Consider the following 20,311-nt stretch of genomic DNA (forward strand, 5'->3'; position numbering starts at 1 on the left):
AAACCAGATTAAGTGCTATTAAGTGTTCACCAGATTATTTTTTTCATAGTTGGAATTTTTGTGCGGTAACATGTGCAAGGTGATTTCCTTTGTCTTGATTAGCGAGCTACTCTAGGATTCAATTAATAACGATTTCGTTCTGCAGTAATTTGAAGCACTTCCTGTAGTTACCATGAGAGCAATCATTTTCTATTGCTTGATCTCTAAACCAAGTATCTTGGAGGCAAAGATGAGGAATTCTTCCTACATAACATCTCTTGGTAGGTTTGTGAAGCCTTCCGTGTGATTGTTTCGTGCTAATGCCCATAAAGCGGAACCTGCAGCAGCTTTTCCAAGCCCGCTGGGACTGAAGTGGAACATCGACACAATTCGTGGCAATAAACACGAACATAAATTTAGGCTTCTTGGAACTGTCTTGACACATTGCAACTAGTGGAAACCAGTCTTGAACTTAATTGTTGTCGGGGCTCACACCTACACTCAGTATAAATAGAGAAGTTCGTCTCTTCCTCTCACAGCAGGGCTCTGAACCAAGGACTGCCGTTAGTCAAGCTCTTTTCCTGGGCTGCTCAGGGAGTTTGCTGCTGGGCTTTGCCATCAGAACTGTCTAAAAAGAACAGTGAGATTTACTAACTTACCTTGGAAAAATGGAACTGCAAATTGAATGTATTCCTACAGGAGAAATCATCCGTGTGGTCAGTCGCAATGGAGAACACAAGACTGTAAGCCTGGTTTTTATTGTTCTCTTTTCCCTTTTAGTGTTACGTGATAACCAGCTCGGTCACCGCTGTGCTGAGCTGAGAAATGCCAGGGCAGAACCAGGAGGCTTCTGCAAGGCTGGCTGGTCACAGCTGTGTTGTGGACTGAGTTAGTAGTGGTAAATGTTAATATTAAGTGACTGGGAGTTTAGAAAGCGATTAAAGTGCATTTCCCGCAGAAGCACTTCAGGGTACAAACATTGGCATGACCTGCAGTTGGTGTATTGGCCTGGCTCTATTCGTTCCATCCGAATTCTGGAAGCACTTTCAAATTACAAGGGAGGGGCAAGAGCATTGAAGAGAGTATTTTGATCCTCTTCAGTACCAATTGCCTATGTTGCCACTGGATTCCTGCCCTGAATGCCATAGGAAGGCTCATACATCAGAAATTCAGTGGTAGAGGAACACGTGAATGGACCGTTACTGGTATCTTGAGGAACCAGGCGTTCTGTTAACTTGTGATTTGTTTTTGGCTTGAGTTCAGGGTTGGTTTGTAAGCAAGATGAAAACTTGTGAGCTGATTATTTCTGGTTTGATGTGGGAGATGTAAATGGTTAGGAAAGGACTTATTCTAAGAATTTCAGTTTCAGTACTTGGAAGGAATGGCCGTTCTGTATGTTCTCCTATATTTTCTGCCTGGACTTCTTCTAAATGAGTCTAAAGAAGACGAACTTTATAAAAACTCTTTAAAACGTTCGTTGTGTTTACATGTACCTAAATGCTGCTGTGGATTTATCTCTGTGTCATAGGTATTTGTACACTGTTTAGCCTCTCCAGCTCTGGTAGCAGATTGCTCAGGGCAGGGCTGTCTTGTGCTGAAGTTCACCTCTGTGCACATCTCTCCTATTTCCCAGCATTGTCTCTCCGGTCAGTCACCCGAAACTCACCCGGAACGTCAACCAGGTTATTTACCATTTGCTTCAGAAAACCTGAGCGCTCTGTCTTGTCAGAGATGGGGCAATTCTGGCATTCTTTGATTTCCAGGAATGTTCCTGACTTACCGGTAGGGACAGTAGAAGACACTGGCTGGGCTGAATTGTCTTTTCCAGAGGGAGCTGCTCCTTTAAATCTTATCCTGAATAGCAAGTGCCAGGATCCTGGCGAGACAGCAGAGGGAGAAAAGCTGTTAGTTTAGCTTTCTAAGAAGTTTTAGATCCTCATTAGCAGTCTGTAAACTGTAATTCGCTCCTTGAGAACCTTTGTTGAGGGAGAGAAGTAGTTTCTGCTGTGCTTTAACCCAAACAGCTGCTTCAGGGTGAAGAACTAGCAGGAACGTAGAGCGTGGAGCTTTCCTGCTCCAGCCCAGTGTGCCTCAGTCTGGGAGGATTCAATCCTGTGCAGGATTCCCTGTGGATCCTGGTGATGCACCCGTGAGAGGAGCCTGGATGGGTGTTGCATCAGGGTACCTGCCTGGCCCTTAGGGGTAGGAGTCACCTTGACTTTGGGGAATCTGCAGGGCTAAAGTCTGCCTAGAGAGCTGAGTTGTTAGTGATTCCCAGGAACAGGAGGCGAGGAGAAGATGGCAAAGTACTGCCTGTGTTCCTGGTTTACCTGTGGAGCGCCTGGAATTGTAACGAATAGGGATGTGAACTGCTTTGGTGGGGGTTATGGGCAGGATTATAGAATGATGGAATGGTTGGGTTGGAAGGGACCTCAAAGCCCATCCAGTCCCACCCCTGCCATGGGCAGGGACACCTCCCACTGGCTCAGGGGCTCCAAGAACCATCCAACCTGGCCTGGAACACCCCCAGGGATGGGGCAGCCACCACTGCTCTGGGCAACCCGGGCCCTCATAGTGAAGAATTTCCTCTTAGGGAAAAATTTAGATGAGATCCTTCCAATTTAAAGCCATTCCCCTCATCCTCTCCCTGCACTCCGTGATCCACAGCCCCTCCCCAGCTCTCCCGGAGCCCCTTCCCGCACTGGAAGCTGCTCTAAGGTCTCCCACAGCCTTCTCCGGGCTGCACACCCGCAGCTCTCTGTCCCGGTGCGGGAGCTGCTCCGTGGCTCGGGCCATCCCCGTGCCCTCCTCTGACCCCGGGGCTGCGGACGGTGCCGCCGCCGCTCCCGTCCCGCCCCGCCGCGCTGACGGCAGGTGAGGGCGGCCCCGGCCCCACTCCGCATGCCCGGCGCTCGGACATGCTCACTAGCGGCTGCCGGGGGCTGCGAGCCGGAGCCGCCGCGTCCCGCAGCGAGGTGAGCGGGGCTGGGGCGGGGCGGGGCGCCCGCACACCGCGGGGAGCCGTGCCCGGGAGCGATGCCTGCAGCCCGGTGTCCGGGAGGCGGTGCCCGGTGCCCGCAGCCGGGGGAGCGATGCCCGATAGCCATGCCCGGTAACCCGGAGAGGTGATGCTCGGGAGCGATGCCCGCAGCCTGGTAGCCCAGGAGCGATGCTCAGTAGCCCGGCGGGGGAGGGATGCCCGGTAGCCGGGGAAGGTGATGCCCGGTAGCCCCGGAGCGCTGCCCGGTAGCCCGGGGAGGCGACGCTCGGGAGCGCTGCCCGGTGGCCCCGGAGCGCTGCCCGCAGCGGTACCCACGCTCGCCCAAAGGCGCCGGTCTCGGGACCGGTACCGAAAGGTTTGGAATCCCGGCAATCCAACGACCCTCCCGGAAACCCCGCGGCGGGACACGCGGCCCCTCGGCGAGTCCCTCCCCTTCCGCGCCGGAGCGGGGCTGTGCGAGCGCCCCGTGTCCGCCCCGATCCGCTCCCGTGCGCGGCCCTTTGCTGTGCGAACCCCCTCCTGTGCGTCCCCCGTTCCTCTTTCGATACAGACCCCGTGTTCCACGTGCACCGCCTTCCTGAGCCGCCGCTGTTTTCACCCCGTGCCGCAGCGCACTCCGTTTCTGCCCTGGGTTTCAGACATTCCCCCGCTGGGGGTTTATCTTCGTGCTCCTCGTCTCTGTGCGCACCCCGTTTCTATACAAACCGATTTCTCTGCGCACCCCGTTTCTATACAAACCGATTTCTGTGCGCACCCCGTTTCTATACAAACCGATTTCTGTGCGCACCCCATTTCTATACAAACTGATTTCTGTGTGCACCCCGTTTCTATACAAACCTATTTCTGAGTGCGCCCCATTTCTATACAAACCGATTTCTGTGCGTACCCCGTTTCTACACAAACCAATTTCTGTGCGTACCCCATTTCTATGTATGCCCCATTCCGGAGCAGACTCCGTTTCTGTGCTCGCCCCGTGGGTTTTATACATTCCCTTGCTGCTGTGTGTTCTCGTTCTGCATGCTCCGTGTTCCTGTGCGCACCCCATTTCTGTACAAACCGATCCTGTTCATACACCATTTCTACGTGTGCCCCCCATTTCTGCGTGCGCCCCGTTCCGGAGCAGACCCCGTTTCTGTGCATACTCCGCAGGTTTGATGCATCCCTGTCGCCGGTGCTGCTTCCTCCTGCAGGCAGCGCTTCCATTTGTGCTGGAGCAATTCTTCCTTCTTGGCACAGGTGCCCGAAAGCACTTCAGGAAGAAACTCGGTGGTTTTATTCCCGTTTTGTGGGTGGAGATGCTGTCAAATGCCAAGGCCAGCCCGACTGCTGTGCACTGAGATGTGCAAATGGGTCTTAAATGGTACCTTGGCCTTTCGCCTGTTCTCAGCGTGGAGGTGAACTGGATTTTTTATGAATAATGAGGTTTCCTCTCCAGCTCAGGCTGTTTGTCTTCGCTGCTGTGAGCATTAGAATGGGTTCTCTATACCTACCCAAAACTTCTGATGGTAGAGCCTGCAGAAGCTGAAGCCTCCCAGGCTGATTTCTCCCGCGGCTCTGCATCCCCACTGAGGCTCAAGGCCCCTGTCGTTGTGCTGCTTTTCTATTCCTGTTTTTCCCCTTTCCAATACACCTGGAGTGATTTGCTTTTAGTGGCAGTGGTTTCTGGAAGGAATCTGAAAGCGCTGAGTGGATATCTCGTTCTGGGAACTTGAACTTTCCGAGTAAGCTGGCTTGATGTGTGTTCTCATGTTTGGGTGGATTGCGGAGAAAAAAGGATTCTGAGATCCAATACAGAGATGGTTCTGGTGTTTCTTCTCTCTGTGATGGTCAAACGAGGCTGAAGGCTTCTCCAGAACTGTTTGTAGGTGGCAGCTGCCCTGTAGAAAGTGGCAAAGGAGACAGTTTGCTGGGTTGGTGGGACAAGCCTGAAAGCAGAACCACATCTTGGAGTCTTGGGAAGAAAGGCGTTTGTGTTTTATCTCCTTTTGTAGCAACGATTACAGCTGTCAGCACCTTCTCTCAGCTCTTTCAGGAACTGCCTCAGGCTTGCAGAACTGATGAGTTCTGAATTTTTACTGTAGGCTCTGGTGTGGCAACTGTGGTCAAAACGCTCCCGGATTTTCAGTGTTGAGACGGGGTATGATCGTGGGTTTTAGGGAAGAAGCTGTCTAAACATGAACCTTGCCTCCTCTTCTTCTGGATGGGGTAGCGCCAGACTGTAAGTGTGCGATCCCAGTGTATCATGACATAGAGGATCTGAATCACAATCTACTCTAAGGGTGAGAAACTCCCCGTGTGACTCAGGATCCGGTGTGCAGCTTCTTTTCTGCATCAGTAACAGCAAAGAAACTTGTGATTTACAGTACGTGTTCAGAATTTATATTATCTGTAAGAGAAGTGAGATAGATCCTGTAGAAATTGTTCCACTCGGGTAGAAGACTTTTTTTTCTTTCTTGTTTTTAATTTGCTCCAAGACCACTGGAGGAAGGACAGTAAAAACTGGGGACCAAGAAAGCTTAAAGACAGATTAAAGATGGTGTTTCTTTCTACAAATTAGCTCAAACTGCGTGGATGCCTTCATGCAAAGGTAAAATAGCCTTGTTCTGTTCAGACATTTCCTATTATCCATAGTTTTGTTGCTGATAGGACCTGGCTTTGCGTTGGGAACTGCACGCTTTCTAGGAACGATGCAGGTTCCGCTGCCACTGTTGGCATGGAGAATCCACACCCCGTGCGGGAGGGACCGACCACAGCAGCTGCCCACGGAGCGAGGGATGGATGAGCTGGAGCGAGGGATGAGCTACAGCTGCCCTGCGTTCCAGCCCGTTGCCCCCTCCCTCGGCCCAGTGCTCTCACCTGGCAGCTCAAATAGTTCCAGCATGAAGGATGCTGAGGAGTGCCAGGCTGGATGGAGTACTTTGTCTTCCAGCTGGAAGGAGTAACCGGTAAGGACCCTTTACAGGTGGCTTTCAGGTAACTAGTGCCTTCTGTAGGATATATTTATGTCTGGGAAACTGCAACGTGTTCCTGGTGCTGCAGAGAGCTTAAAGTACGGCAGGTTTTGCTAAGGGTGGTGTGTCCTACTGCCCCCGGAGAGCGATGCAGGTGTAACTAAGTCACTTGCCGTTTCATACAAGCTTTTAGATCCAGTTCTTTAGCATATTTATTTGCTAAAGGGGAAATCTGCTTAGGCTTCCCTGTATTGATGGCATTCACACGTGGTTAATGTTTCAGAACTGATCCCAGGTGGAACTGCGTAGACAAAACAAGTAGGTGAATTGTCTGTGAATTCCCAGCTCAGCTCATGGTGTGCACATGTGAACGTCTCCACCTGCACAAAGAACACGATGGCACAGGAAGGGACGGCTGAGGTCAGGTGGGGATCGCTCTGTTGTAGCGGCAGCGCTTTGTATTGGCATAAAGTGAGTGCAATTACAGCATGTTTGTCTTCGTCAAGGGCTTCACTGTGTTGCATACGGCTTTACTGCATTATAACCAACCTGTGGGTGATGTGGTTGGCTCCGACTGCGATTACAATCCCTGACTTCGGCAGAAACGGTACTTCTAACCGCCTGTCGTCTTTTCGAGTGGATGAGGTTTGCATGGGTTGTCTTTCCCCGAGACCGTGGCACAGTTCTGTTTCTGCCTGGAGGGACCACTTTTGCTGTGCCTCTGCCTGGATTGAGTGATTTCTCTGCTGGAAAATATCCTGCTGGGCATATTCTGCCCTCCCCTGCGTACTTGGCTGGTGCATTAGTGGGGTAAGAGGCCAGTTCTTCCCAGAAAGCATTAATGAAGATATAAGCAAGCTGTATAAGTCAACGTGAAAGGCTAACAAAGCTTGTTATGACAGAAGGTTCTGAATGGACAAATCTCAAGTAATTTGTGGCAAGCGAGTCACGTTCCGTGGAAGTGGAAGGTCTTGTATTCCGTAAAGCTCTACCCTGTGTTATCTAAGCGTTCCAAAGAGCAGCAGGGCCAGTAAGTTTTCTATTTCATATATATCCTCAGTGTAGTCTTCCATTAGATTCCTGTCCTGGGAGGCGATAAAGGTTGGTATTTAGAACTCCTATGACATTCACGCATACAGGGATAACTCTCCCTGGCAGCCTTTCCTTTAGGAGAGCACTCGGTCACGTGTGGATGACCGGCTGTTCCTCGCTAGGATACTTGCAGCCTTTTAGCTGGTGCGGTGACCTTGGTCCAGCTCCGCCACCGCCCTTCCTGTAATTCAGCAGCTGATGATAAACGGACATGGATTTTTAGCACTTGGCATCACCTTTGTGATGTGTTGGCCTTCCAGACAGTGAGGTCCTGGGCTGGACTGCTGTTATTGGAAAGCTGGGTTACCAGCAGGGCACTGCAGCGTCGGTGTCAGAGAACGTTATGTCATGATGCGTTCTGATTCTTGCCAGGAAACAAGACTCTAGGAAAAAAAATCTTCTGTCCCCACAGCCCCAAACAGATCTGCTCTTTTTCTTTCTCCCCTAGAAATGCTTTCTAAAATCCCTGCTGGGCAGAGGCATGTGTGGACAAAAAACCACAGTAGTGGTTGAGCTCAGCCTGCTGCTGGGTTGCAGACGGGACATTATAAGCTACAGCTGCTTTAAAAGGCTGAGCCTTCAAATTGTGATTTCAGTGATTGCTTTTGGAGGCACTTTCCTGGTAAAAGTTTACCAGGGGTGTTTGGTTCTGTATTTCCTTGTAGCGTTCTTACTTCTGACCAGAGGTTTTTCCCCTTCGCAAAAGCCATCGCAGAGAGGGTGTCCTGGGAGTGAGACAGCACATCCTAAAGCTGGAGAACAGCCTTTGTGGTGGGTTTAAGACTTCACGGAAACCTTTATTCCTCAGCTGAGGCTGCTTTTCATTAGTTAGAGTGATGGGTGCCTCCTGCCAGCTGATGATCACCAGGTGTATTTGGCCATTTCACTAATGAAGAGAAGGATTATTGAGGGAGCTGTAATTCAGCTGCAGAACAGCGTTTGTGGGGGGATTTTGCTGAGCTTACAGTTGCATTTTTCCCTTCATTACCATATCCTCAATATTTTATGGCTGTCTTTACGTCTGTTTTTGTTACCACCTGCCCTGGATTGGATGTTCCTGTCCAAGGAAGAATCAGATCTACTTCAGAGTTACAATGACAAAGTGAGAACAGAAAAGAGGGTAAGCTCAGCTCTCACTGTGCTCATTGTTCCTGGCTGCAGAGTCCGGGTAAGTCAGGGTCCGGTTGTATAATAAGGAGATAGCGATCTGTTTAGCTTTGTAGAAAATTAAATTCCACTGAAACCGTATAGCTGGAACCGTAGAAGTAGGAGGAAAGCTATTTTCCCTCCTGAAATATGTCTTTGTATAGAGTTGTGAGCTGGGTTTTTTGAAACTCGCTAACAGTAACTAATAAATTGTACATTATACAGCCCACACTGAGTCATTGTTTACCGAGGGAAATGGCTTTCAGCAGCCAGGCTTGTTTGCTAGCTTTAATAATGAAAATATGCAGTTCCACGCGTTACAAGGCAGCGCTCTATAATCAACATGTGTCCGTTTTTTGTTTTTAAACATATTTACAGCAGCGCACAGTGTTGTGTTTAAGTCCTGTTTCTGCAGTTCGGTATTTGATGTGTCTGATGGTGCAGGTTAGGGAAGAGTATTGCACAAAACTATTGTGGGTTTGGTTTTTTTTCCTAGAGAGATTTTATTGAACCTTGCAAATTAGAGACCAGAAAGCCTTGTTCTCTGTCCACACATCTTTTTGTTTTAAATAACAGGTTGTCTTGTACTCTTAGGATTTGGAGGCTGTTCAGAATTGCCTCTTCTGCATCTTGGGAGGGAAAGCCACACCTTTGCACCAGGAAGCCAGGAATTCTCTCTGACCGAACTGGAACTTAGGCAGCAAAGCAGATGTTTTTGTTGCCTTATTTTAAATGAGTGCTGAAGGTCATTTGTGAGCCTTTCCTTGACTGTTTATCTGCTGTTTTCTGTTAACACATTGTTCCAGGTAGCTTTCCTACCCACCCATGACATCTACTAAGATGATACCAGCTGGGGTTTGTGTACCTGATTGTTCTTTAGTGTTCTGAGTTTGGAAAGGGGTGGTGGGATGCCAGAAAGATAAGTAGAGACCGAAAAGGGGTGGGACACCAAAACAGTGTATGAGGACAGCGAGAAAAGTAGAGGCCAAGAAGAAGGGAAGGCTGGAAAAGTTTGAGGGGATTAAAAAGGCTTGGGAGGCCAAAATAAGCCTGTATCATAGATCTGACCAATCTTATTCCACCCTCCTTCTTGGCTCGCATCCTTCTTAAGTATTGGATTCGCAGTATTTAGCAGAGCTGAGGAAAATTAAAGCTCAGCCTTATAAAATAGCTTAGGGACAAATGCCTGTGTCCTGGCTCGCGTTAGTTCAGACAGTGCTCCGTTTCAGCACTTACTGGTTTCCAACAAGAAGCGTTTTGGTTTCCAATTGTTCCAAAAGAACAATTTTGGTTTCCAACAAGAAGCGTTTCTTTAAACTGTTTGGAGTCGTGGTTGTTGCAGAAGTACAGACGAGCAGCGGTGCTGCCAGTCGGGTGTTGGGTGTCTGTCAGTCCGGGTGGCCTTTAAGATCACCAAGAAGACATCTCCTCGATTTGTAGAAGAAACAATGCTCTCCTGCCTGCTTTTGCAGGTGCTGGAGAAAGCCGAGAGCAGTTTGGGATAATAGAAGGGATCATTTATGCACTGTTATGAGATATTTCTAAAACAATCCTTAGAACATGGAAGAGAAACATGATGACATAATGATGCAAGCACAGTATCTATTCTTTTTGCTTGATATGATGAGAGTCCACGAGTCTGATGGTTATGGGCTGTTTATATATTTGGGTAAAGCTTTCAGACGTTACCCATCTGATTTGAGGTAATTGGGTCCTGATAGAAGGAAAAAGCATAAAGGAAAAGAGAGGAAAAGAATACAAGTGTCAGGTGAGTTGCTCTTCCCAGAAGGCTCTTCCCACCCAGAGCCTTCCTCTGCTGTGTCGGTGAGAGCTCTGGCGCAGCGTGTCGGGCGCTGAGCCCGGCAGGTGCTGGGGGTGAGGGTTTGTGTGTGGGCTGGTCATGAGGGCACCATGTGAAGAGGAAATGTTGCAAGAGATGTGAAGCTGCGTATGCAAACAGCTTGCAGAGCGAAAGGGGGTGTTTGATCTCTCTTTCTGAACTGAAACCTGATGGGTTGCCAAGTGTCTGTTGCTGCTCTGAGGGTTCTGTATCTCAGTGGGTTCTCGGGGGAACTCCTTCCAACCTTAAGCCCTGGATATATTTACCTGGCAACTGCTGCTATCCAAACCGCTTTCTCGGTTTGCAATGGGAGGGAAATTCCTCAAAGCAGCACCGTGTAGGATGAGAATGTGAACTATGTCCAGGCTGAAGTCCATGGAACTCAAAAGCTGCGCTCGTGTAGCTGTTTACTCTTTTTGAGAGGCCTCCGTTAAGGTGGGTGTTTGCTTCAGAATGCGTTTTTGCTGAAATACCGATTATTTGCCATCAGAAATACGCAGCATCTGTGAAAGGGTCACGTTGCCACCTGAGTGGAGGTGGGGAGTGGAAGAAACTCAGTGTTGCTGCAGGTTGAGCGCGCGTGTCTGGAGAGAAATCATCTTTGAGCATTGTACAAGCAAGCCATTACCAACCATTACAAGGGGATTTTTTTTGTGACCGATCCTCCTTTTTATTTTGGATAGGCTGGAAAGTTAAATTCTGGTAAAAAGGTCTAAAAGTAGCTGTCAGCTTGGTGCCCGGCCTGCTGTTAGAGCTTCGCTAGTTGAGCTCTCTGGTGCTGTGCTGAACTCTGGGAAGTGCTTTTCAGGCCACACTTTCACTGGCCCCAAACCAAATTATCTTAATTGCAAACCACTTATCTGAAGTGATGGTTAGTCAACAGAAATGTGACACGGTGCTCGTTAGAGTAGAAAAATCAATCAGTGTTTAGTGTGGGCTGGATTGAGATTTTAAGATTGATAGGGATGGGAAGGTTCATTGGGGTCAGGAACTGGCACAGCGCCGAGTCTGTGGAGTGAGCTTCTCCCTTGCTGTGTGGTGGCAGCCGGAGCCCGGCACCATCGGCTCTCATTTCCAAGGTCCTCGCCAAAAACTCTCAGTGGTTGGCGACCTTGGTGAAGAACAAACTGGTGCGTTAGCTGTGTGCTTCTGCTGGTGAATCTAGTGTGACATCTATACCCGCAGACGTCAAGTTTAGGATGAGAGGAAATGGCCTCAAGTTGCATCAGGGGAGGTTTAGATTAGATATTAGGAAAAATGTCTTCACTGAAGAGCGTTGAAGCCCTGGAGCGGGCTGTCCAGGGCTGTGCTGAGTGGATGTCTCGTTCTGGGAGCTCAAACTTTCCAAGTAAGCTGGTTTGATCTGTGTTTTCACGTTTGGGTGGACTGCAGAGGAAAAATTATTCTGGGATGCGATACAGAGATGGTTCTGGTGTTTATTCTTCACTTGTTTTAATGGGAGTTCCCAAGCTACGACAGCACCGAAGCCGTACAGTAGCTATCTGCCCATGGAGCGCCTGCGCTGCTGTTGCCATTACCGTGGTATCAGGTCAGGAATAGAGAGCAACTGATAAATCCTGGTACAGAGGGCCGGAGTAAACACCCTTAGACACAGAGTCAGGAGATGCCGGTGCCTGTTCTTGTCTAAGCAGCACAGAGAGCGGCCAGGGTTCATAGCCAGCATGGCCCAAGCCAGAGGAGTCCAGCCGGGCGCTGCTGTCGCGTTGGTTGTGCTCCCTGTGGAGCAGATAAACCTCTGCTGCTTCCCAGAGCAGTGCCGTGGGCACCAGGGGGAAGACACCCTGCCCGGCTGAGGATGCAGGGATGCTCGCTTCCGCACCACTTTGCAGCAGGTGTAAATGTTCAAAGGACTTTTGGGCCCCGTGGGACTCGAGGTGCGTGTGTAGGGTAGTAGGACAAGGTCGCTGTGTTGTGGTATCTGAGCGTGATGTTGTGATTGACACGGAAAGGGTGAGGGAGAAGGAATTCCTTTTGCTGCCAAAACCTTTCATGCAAGAGGTTGGATCTTGGACCCGTGCCCTTTCTTGGCACATGCAGGTTCCTGCAGTTCGTGGCTGCTATTGCTGTCGCCACCAGCAGTGGCACCCAAGGAAACAACATTTGGGAACGCCACCCCGCAGCAGAAACTCCGAGAGACTTATTTCTAGATGGAATTGAAGCTCCCTGTGATTTAGCAGGCTGTAGCCTCACGGTGAGGGCAGAAAGCAACCAAAAGTGGTTGGAACTGGAATTCTTTAGCACATTGTTGCTGACACAGTAGTGGGCAGCTGGGTAAAACTGTTTTGGAGCATTATTCCTTTTTGATACCATAGAAGCACTCTTGTTAAAGAGGCTTCATATCAGCCTAAAAAAGCTTGGCACAAGCCCGATGTTTTAGATGCTTTATTGATACCAAGAGATATCCTGGCAAAAGATAATTAATGAAACAGATTCAGAATGTGTCTACTGAGCACGCAGGCTGTCATCCAGCAGGTGAACTGAATCAGCAGAGGCAATACTGGGTTAGCACTGGGATTAGTGGAGTTTGGGATAGCGGGGTTCAGCTTTGCAAGGCAGGGCAGTACCTGCCTGGAGCTACTCCTGCGACCCATCAGCTGTTCCAGGAATTCTCCAGAACATGGAATTTGTCCTATCACCAGACAAGTGTGTGCTGCCTTTGTGCTGCCTTTCACAGACACCAGGAATCCCGAGAATGCAAAGGACTCTGAAATTCCAGTTCTGTGCGCTCGCCCTTCCCCTCCTGCTCTGGGGGCCGGTGGCAGCGGGGAAAAAAGAGGTCAGGCCTGAAATACAAAGTCAAAGAGGAGGAATTAGTGAATATATAGGAGATAACACCCATCACTCACTGTACTTTGCCACTCCCCCTGCATTGTGGAAAGTCTGATTAAAGTCAGCCGTTCCGCCCCGGCCGTCTGAACCGTATGTACATGCACAAATGCCAGATTCTCTTCATTCCAGGTTGCTGACTTCAAGAAGGACTTGCTCTGACAAGCTCGAAACGAGGGCTGGCAGCTTTGTCTGCAACTCAAAGGCTTTATCTCTCTCAGACACTCTTCCTAACATTTCCCACACGCACTGCTTGGCTGATAGGAGCTGCTCTGTGCTCAAGACGCCATCAGGCACTTATGAATAAAGCCGTACGTTGTGTAACTCCTTAGAACGGGCAAGGAAAACTTCATAGAGCAGCTGGCTTCGGGCCGATGGGAGAGCTTGCTCTCCTTGCGCTTCAGCCTCATTATTTGGGGAGTGGTGGGGAGAGGCGGCTCAGGCTTTTGATTCTCTTTTCACCCTACCAAGAGCACCGCGGTGTCCTTTCCTTCGCAATATTCTACTGTCCAGGCTTCACCGCTCGCTTTGACTGTTTCCATCAGCTGATGATGCGTTCATCCCCAGCTTCCACAGCGTATTCCTGACGTTCATTGCCTTGGCCTCTCTCTTTCCTCTCTGAACTGAGCTCCCGTCCTGGTATCCCTTGGCTTCTTTTCCACTGCCCCATGGCAAGCACAAGCTGTTGGACTTCTAGGAGAGTTATTGCTCCACCAGCAGCTTCTTCCCCTCTGATCTTGCCTCCTAGTGTTATTGCTTCACTGCTGCTTCAGCTCAGTGAAGGATGCCAACTGTGTCCACCTGCAGGGTTTTATGCGTGCGCTTTTAAGCTGTCTACTTATGCTGCATATGCAATCTTTCGCTTAGAATATTTATATTCCCTGACCTTTCTCAATCAATTGATGAACTCAGCCTTCAATAAATGCTTTCCTGGAGTGAAATCTACTTGCAAGACGCACTAATGGCTCTAGAGAGCATCTGTGCCAGGAACTGCAAGGTGGCCAAGCTCTTCTTTGGATCTTGTTTTTGTTTCAAAATGAGTATTAGAGCAGGTATATTTTTACATTCATATAATATTTAACATGTGAAATTGAGATAACTTTAAGCCTGATGCAGTAAAGCATGCACTTGGATATAACAATTTATCGTAAGTCCAATTTGAGTTGTCATTATGGTTGTGACATTGTTCTGCTTAAAAGGGTAACATCAGCGTATTTGCTTCCGAGCAGCTTGTGAGCGTTGTTTTAGGTTGTGAAGGTTATGTATGTGCATATATTCTTCTAAAAACCATAAAATTTACCAGTATCGAATGTCTGCCCCGCTTCACAGGCTGCACAACTAGCTGTACGTAGACAAAACTTTTTCTTTGGTTTGATTTTTGAGGGCTGGTTTCACAGGGGCTGTGCCCTTGACCTCCAGCCACGTAACTAATGATATTGAGCAGAAAAAGGGAGTCTCAGCTCCAAATCTTCTCTCTCCTGGCCGTGGGACTGTGTTTTCTGGACATTCTGTGAAAAAGATTGGTGAAACAAAAGCTCTCAGTTCCCCTTATCTTGCTTAATGTGTGCAAAGAGCGGCGATAGGAGAGCGCTGTAATCAGTGTTGTGGTGAGGATTTTGAGCAAGAAGCCGGCATGAAGAAGTCGACGTTAACATTTAACCTCGGTGTCTCATTCATCCTGGAGCAAGTGTAATTTAAAGTGGCACCTCTATAATTGATGAAGTATCTTTTTACCATTTGTTTAATTACCAGTTTCAATGTCTAGAAAGCATTGGATCAATAATTTACCACGATGAACTTCCCTCCCGTTTTCTAGGTCAGCTGTACAAACAATACCTTCTGAAACAAACCCTGAAGTTCTGATGCTTTTCTTTTTCTTTAGGTGGTTTAAAAGCACTTAAGCTTTTTTTTTCCTGCCACAGGTGTGGCTCTGACACAACCGAAGCTGATGGCAGAGCTCCCACAGACCTCGGTGAAGCAGGGTTGATCTGGGGCTCTGATCTGATCTCGTCCCGTTATTGTTCAGTGGCTGAGGCTGGGCTGACGCTGTCGCTACGATAGCAAACGGTGCTGCCCTGGCAAGACCCGAGAGCTGTTAGAAAAGAGAATTTAAGAATTTAAGCAAAGGACACCAAGCTACTGCCTGCGTTTTGTATGCGTTCCTTGCATTACAGTCTCTGATAAAAAATGTAGTGGTTTTGTTTGGGAGATACCTATTCTTAAGGCTCTTGGATACTTCTTTGAGGGAGGAGCACAGATTCCCTCATGGCTCTGGATCACTCGCTTTCCCCAAAGGAACCTAGAGAATTTATGTCTGTCACATCAGAGGAAACAGTGTTTATTTCCCGGTGGGATGAGATGGGATGAGACTTCTGACAGTTCCTGTCGTCATCCTGGCTGCTGTGGACGGCCACGTTTGCTCAGACAGCATCGGAACAAAAAAATCAAGAGATACCTGACTTCCACGAGGTCTCCAAATCTCTGAACTTGTAGCATGATGAAGCCTCAGGTGGAAAGGACTCTGACCTATGTGCTGGTGGCCTCGAGGCTAAAGGATACCTTTCACTTTTTTGAGGATGTGCTTATTGTCTGCATCAGCACAAGTGGATGTTTCCCCTTTCCTGTCCCTTAGGGAAGCCGGTCCTCATCTCCTGACGGAGAACAGAATGCTGCGGGACAGTTGGTATTTCTGGTTATGTCGCAACTGTCACAACCAGCTGGTTATCCCCAAGTAACAGGAGCTGTGGGAATTCCTTCAGAATGTTTGAGTTGGTGATCGTGGCCCAGGAGGAGGTTTTGTTTATATGGTAGACGTAAAGGGTCGATAGAAAGATGGCTGGGTCTGCCTCAGCAGGATTTACACAAGTTTTCAACCCCCTCCATGTAGGACCGTGAGTAAATTGAAGAGAGGGAAAGGCAGGATTTGGCCCCAACCACAGCTGGTGGGGACTGATTCCATTTTCTGCATCAGCCCATGTTTATCCAGATGTGGAACACGCGTTCCCGAGAACCACAAAGGAACAGGCTCCTTGGTTATTCTTTAGTGTGTGATTTGTCTTTGTTTTTTATTAAATCTGTCCCTGATAGTGCAGAAAATCTTGGAAGTGCTGTGAGCAGGAACTGAGACCATGTCTGGGAGATGAGATATTCCTTAGACTTCAAAGGGTGGGTACTGAGTTGCAAGCCAATTTTTTATTTTCTTAACATCAATGCGATTACATCTTCTTTCACTTTAAGATTTTTTTGAATGTAGTTTGGATTCAATAGGAGTGTCACTTTATAGAATGTTGGAAAACAATATTTGGGTCATTTGATGAGCGCAAGCTGCTGCCGGTGGGTGTGGGATGTCCTTCTGAAGTGATGTCTGTGTTTTCCAGGCATCCCAGCACACTCTTGCCAACACGATGGCAGCTCGTCGTTCCCTGTTTGCTGTTAACTGAGATTATAGCTATTTTAGGGTAGAAATGTTTGCGATCCACAAAGGCATTAAAGACACCGTTCACTGTGGGATCTTTGGGGCACGGTCAGACGGGTCCGAAGGAGATTACTGCAGACAATACCCTTCATCTGGTGGCTTTTACTCTCCTTTTCCGAAGCAACAGAATAGGCAGGGGAAAGGGAAGCAGTTCAGACATGAGCCAGCTGCAATATCATCTGCCCACGTGCTCCCGCGGGCTGCCAGGCCTGGGTCTGACTCGCTGCCAGAGAGCCAGTCTGTACTCTGTGTCTGCTTCGCTTTCGTCTGCTTTTGGAAGCTCCTCAGGCCGTTGCTTTTTAACATAATCTGGAATTACTGCAGATCACCGGGTATCCCTTTGGGTTCGTGGTCGAGTTTTACTGCGCGTTGTTGTTGAAAATCTTCCCGTAATGTTTTCGTAGAGGACTTAACGCCGTCGCAATAAATGTAAAATGCTCTTTGTTCCCTAAGAAAGACGGGTTTGAAAGAAGCTCAGCCCCGTATGTGTTCCTAATGGTTTTATTAGAACGCATTTATAACTTTTCACCATCCCAAAATAACTGCCTGCCTTGGGCCAGCAAAGTCAGTTTGGGACAGAGGAGAAAAAGGGGTGGAAATACAAATTGTTCCTGTAAACTCCACACTTCTAAATCATCAAATTAAAAAGTGCTCTGCTTCTTTGAATGCCTGAACCATTGAATGTGCCCTTTCTCTGGGCTTGCCACACTTGGCTCCTCTTGGTGGTTTATAGTTTGCTCACAGCGTTGCTAAGTTTGTTTGAAAAAAAAGAGTCACACCCAGAAATAAAATAAGACCTTGTTTCTCCCAGGTATCACCTGCTTCTGGCATTGGGATGAGGTGTCGCAAGAATCCGTGCAGATGGGTGTGCTGGTCTTTTTTCTTTAAGGAATGTATATGAAAAAACCTGTGACAGATGCCGCTGTGCCAATACAAAATGTTGCTCGTAGTAACGTTTCCCTAAATCCGGGGTAAGGGTTATACTGGTGTGTGCATCTCTATGCTGCTGCAAACTTTCCATGCTGGGGGGTTTGTTACTACACCGACAGATGACACTAAGCTGGGAGGAAGTGTGGATCTGCTGGAGGGTAGGGAGGCTCTGCAAAGGGATCTGAACAGGCTGGACCGCTGGGCTGAGACCAATGGGATGAGGTTTAACAAGGCCAAATGCCGGGTCCTGCACTTGGGGCACAACAACCCTATGCAGTGCTACAGACTGGGGGAAGAGTGGCTGGAGAGCTGCACGGAGGAGAAGGACCTGGGGGTGCTGATTGACAGTGACTGAACATGAGCCAGCAGTGTGCCCAGGGGGCCAAGAAGGCCAATGGCATCTTGGCTTGGATCAGAAATGGGGCCACCAGCAGGTCCAGGGAGGTTATTCTCCCTCTGTACTCAGCACTGGTGAGACCACACCTCGAATACTGTGTTCAGTTCTGGACCCCTCACCACAAGAAGGATGTTGAGGCTCTGGAGTGTGTCCAGAGAAGAGCAACGAAGCTGGTGAGGGGGCTGGAGAACGTCTGACGAGGAGCGGCTGAGAGAGCTGGGGTTGTTTAGCCTGGAGAAGAGGAGGCTGAGGGGAGACCTTATTGCTCTCTACAACTGCCTGAAAGGAGGTTGTGGAGAGGAGGGAGCTGGGCTCTTCTCCCCAGTGACAGGGGACAGGACAAGAGGGAATGGCCTGAAGCTCCGTCAGGGGAGGTTCAGGTTGGATATCAGAAAAAAATTCTTCACAGAAAGAGTCATGGGGCACTGGAACAGCTGCCCAGGGAGGGGGTCGAGTCGCCTTCCCTGGAGGTGTTTAAGGAACGGGTGGATGAAGTGCTGAGGGACATGGTTTAGGGAGTGTTAGGAATGGTTGGACTCGATGATCCAATGGGTCCTTTCCAACCTGGTGATTCTGCGTGACAGGAGTGGGGAGCAGGAGTCCTTCTGGGGCACCAATCGACAAGCTATTTTATTAAAAGAAAAAAAGAAAACCCAACAATTTCAGGAAATATATTCTGCGTGTGATCCTCTCTTCTGTGCTTTTCAGGAAAGTTCTAGCCACTTGGGCTTTATTTTTCTGACACTGGAAGCTTGAACATCCTAAAATAACCCAGGCAATACCTGCGCTCCACTCTCCACACAGCACAGAAGTTCGTGCTTTTGACAGCGAGCAAAGAATTTGACAATAGCTGTGTTCAGGCTTTGTGGAAGGGAAAAGCTTCACATTAATGAAAAGAAACAATTCTATTTGGCTGTTTTGGAGGGAGGGATTTCCTTTTTAAAGTGTACCAAACAGTCTGGGTTTGGGTGTGGTTTGTTCTAATGCAGAACTACATTGATGAAAGTTGTCAATGAGAAGAAAAAAGGACAACGTAGGACAAGTCAGTCAGGTTTAGTTGTTTGCTACAAAGCGGTCTGATATAGTAGATAAATCTGATATTTGGATTTCTGTAAAATGATATGTGTTGGTACAGTTAAGAATAATGTCATCCTGTAGCCTTCCCTGGGTTTCAGATTTAACCCACTGAAGAAAATAAAGCAGCTTAAACTTGCTGCTTTTGGTGTCAGCAGTTCTAAACAAACAACTCCTTTATGTAGAAAAGAATTTTACAGTTGGCATTGGTGACGTGGGGGACATAAATCCTGTCTGCCTGTAAGGGCAACCTTCCTGCGTGCTGCCTTCCCGAGGATGCCAGTGGGCGAGGAGCCCTGCTCTGCCGCTTGCATCCCTCCTCACTGCTCTTGTGTGTTCTTTTTTTCCAGACTGCAAACACTTTTGTGCTGATCTGGCCTTATATAGTCATTTCCTATTATTAGAAACATTTCCTTGGGATCTTGCTGAGGGAGTAGCAGAGGGAAATCCTGTTTCCTTTATCCAACATGCAGGCAAAGCCCCAGCGTTCTCTCTTTCCTTCTCTAGTGTCGATAGAACAAGAAGTTTTTGTTATGATACGCTTTCCAGTCGTGATCCCTTTCTAACACTGAGCGTCTTTTCAGAATGCAGGAAAAGAAACGTGAAGGAATAGGAGCTGTCAGGCACCAACGTGAGCTGTAAAGCTCTGCAGCCTGTGAGTTCTGACTGCTCTTTCTCCGTGTTTCTGTCTTGGATGTTGTTGTCCCAATGCTTTCAAGAACCAATTCTCTTTGTCACGTTGGCTTGTATGAAAAATAGTGTGATAGGATGTTCCACCTGAGGCTGCTGGGTATTGATAGGAAGCGTTAACAGCTGGGTTGAAAAATGAGGAAAAACTTATATTAGGGATGGAGACGTTTCTGCGTGCAACAAGAATCTGTGTTTAAAGGAGGGCTTGGTCACAGAGAGCGTGGAGATACGCACAGGCTTTGTACACTTAATTTTTCCTGTGAAAACATTTTTTCCCCTTAAAAGGAAGATGTAGGTCCTGCCACTGGGAGTGACTGTTTGGAAAGTCAGCCGGGAGGAATGCGCATCAGCTGGGCTGAGTCAGGCTGTTTGTGTTGCATTAGCGGCTCCGCACGCTGTTCCTGTGCAGCCTCTGCAGGGGGGCTGCTTACAGGGATCCCATCAAAGCAAGGGCAAAGCAATCGCACCAAATTCATGGGGTTTTTCTAAACAACTCCGCTATCGAAGCGAGATCAACAGTTGCTGTTGGAATCGGAACAGGCAGAGTGTGTTTGTAAAACCAGCTGAAGAGGCAACTGTCTTGCGGTCCTGTGGAACAACCACCAGCCGTGGCAGAGGGCAGCGGGTGAGGGGGACAGAGCAGGAGCAGGCACGTAGAATCACAGAATCATGAAGGTTGGAAAAGCCCTCTCAGCTCATCCAGTCCAACCGCGAGCCCAGCCCCACCGTGCCTGCTAAACCGTATCCTGAAGTGCCACCTCTACGCGTTCGTTGAACCCCTCCAGCGATGGAGACTTCCCCGCTGCCCTGGGCAGCCTCTACCAGGGCTTCACCACTCTTTTAAGTAAAGACATTTTTCCAAATATCCAATCTAACCCTCCTCTGGCAC

The 20,311-nt window shown here is 48.6% G+C and overlaps 1 protein-coding gene across 2 annotated transcripts in view; it reads left to right on the forward strand.

Moving 5' to 3' along the window:
- The first annotated feature begins 525 nt into the window (after positions 1 to 525).
- MYO1C (myosin IC) overlaps positions 526 to 20,311 on the forward strand; it is a 56,040-nt gene continuing 36,254 nt past the window's right edge. The window contains exon 1 of one of the 2 annotated variants that reach the window (XM_054085123.1): positions 526 to 722. In XM_054085123.1, the coding sequence (XP_053941098.1) occupies positions 648 to 722 (75 nt within the window). In that variant the 5' untranslated portion in view covers positions 526 to 647. Of the gene's footprint in view, positions 723 to 2,815; positions 2,955 to 20,311 lie in introns of those variants that run through there. The other variant, XM_054085124.1, reaches the window with a different exon arrangement.

Source organism: Cuculus canorus, chromosome 20 (assembly GCF_017976375.1).
Source record: "Cuculus canorus isolate bCucCan1 chromosome 20, bCucCan1.pri, whole genome shotgun sequence".
Taxonomy (NCBI): domain Eukaryota; kingdom Metazoa; phylum Chordata; class Aves; order Cuculiformes; family Cuculidae; genus Cuculus; species Cuculus canorus.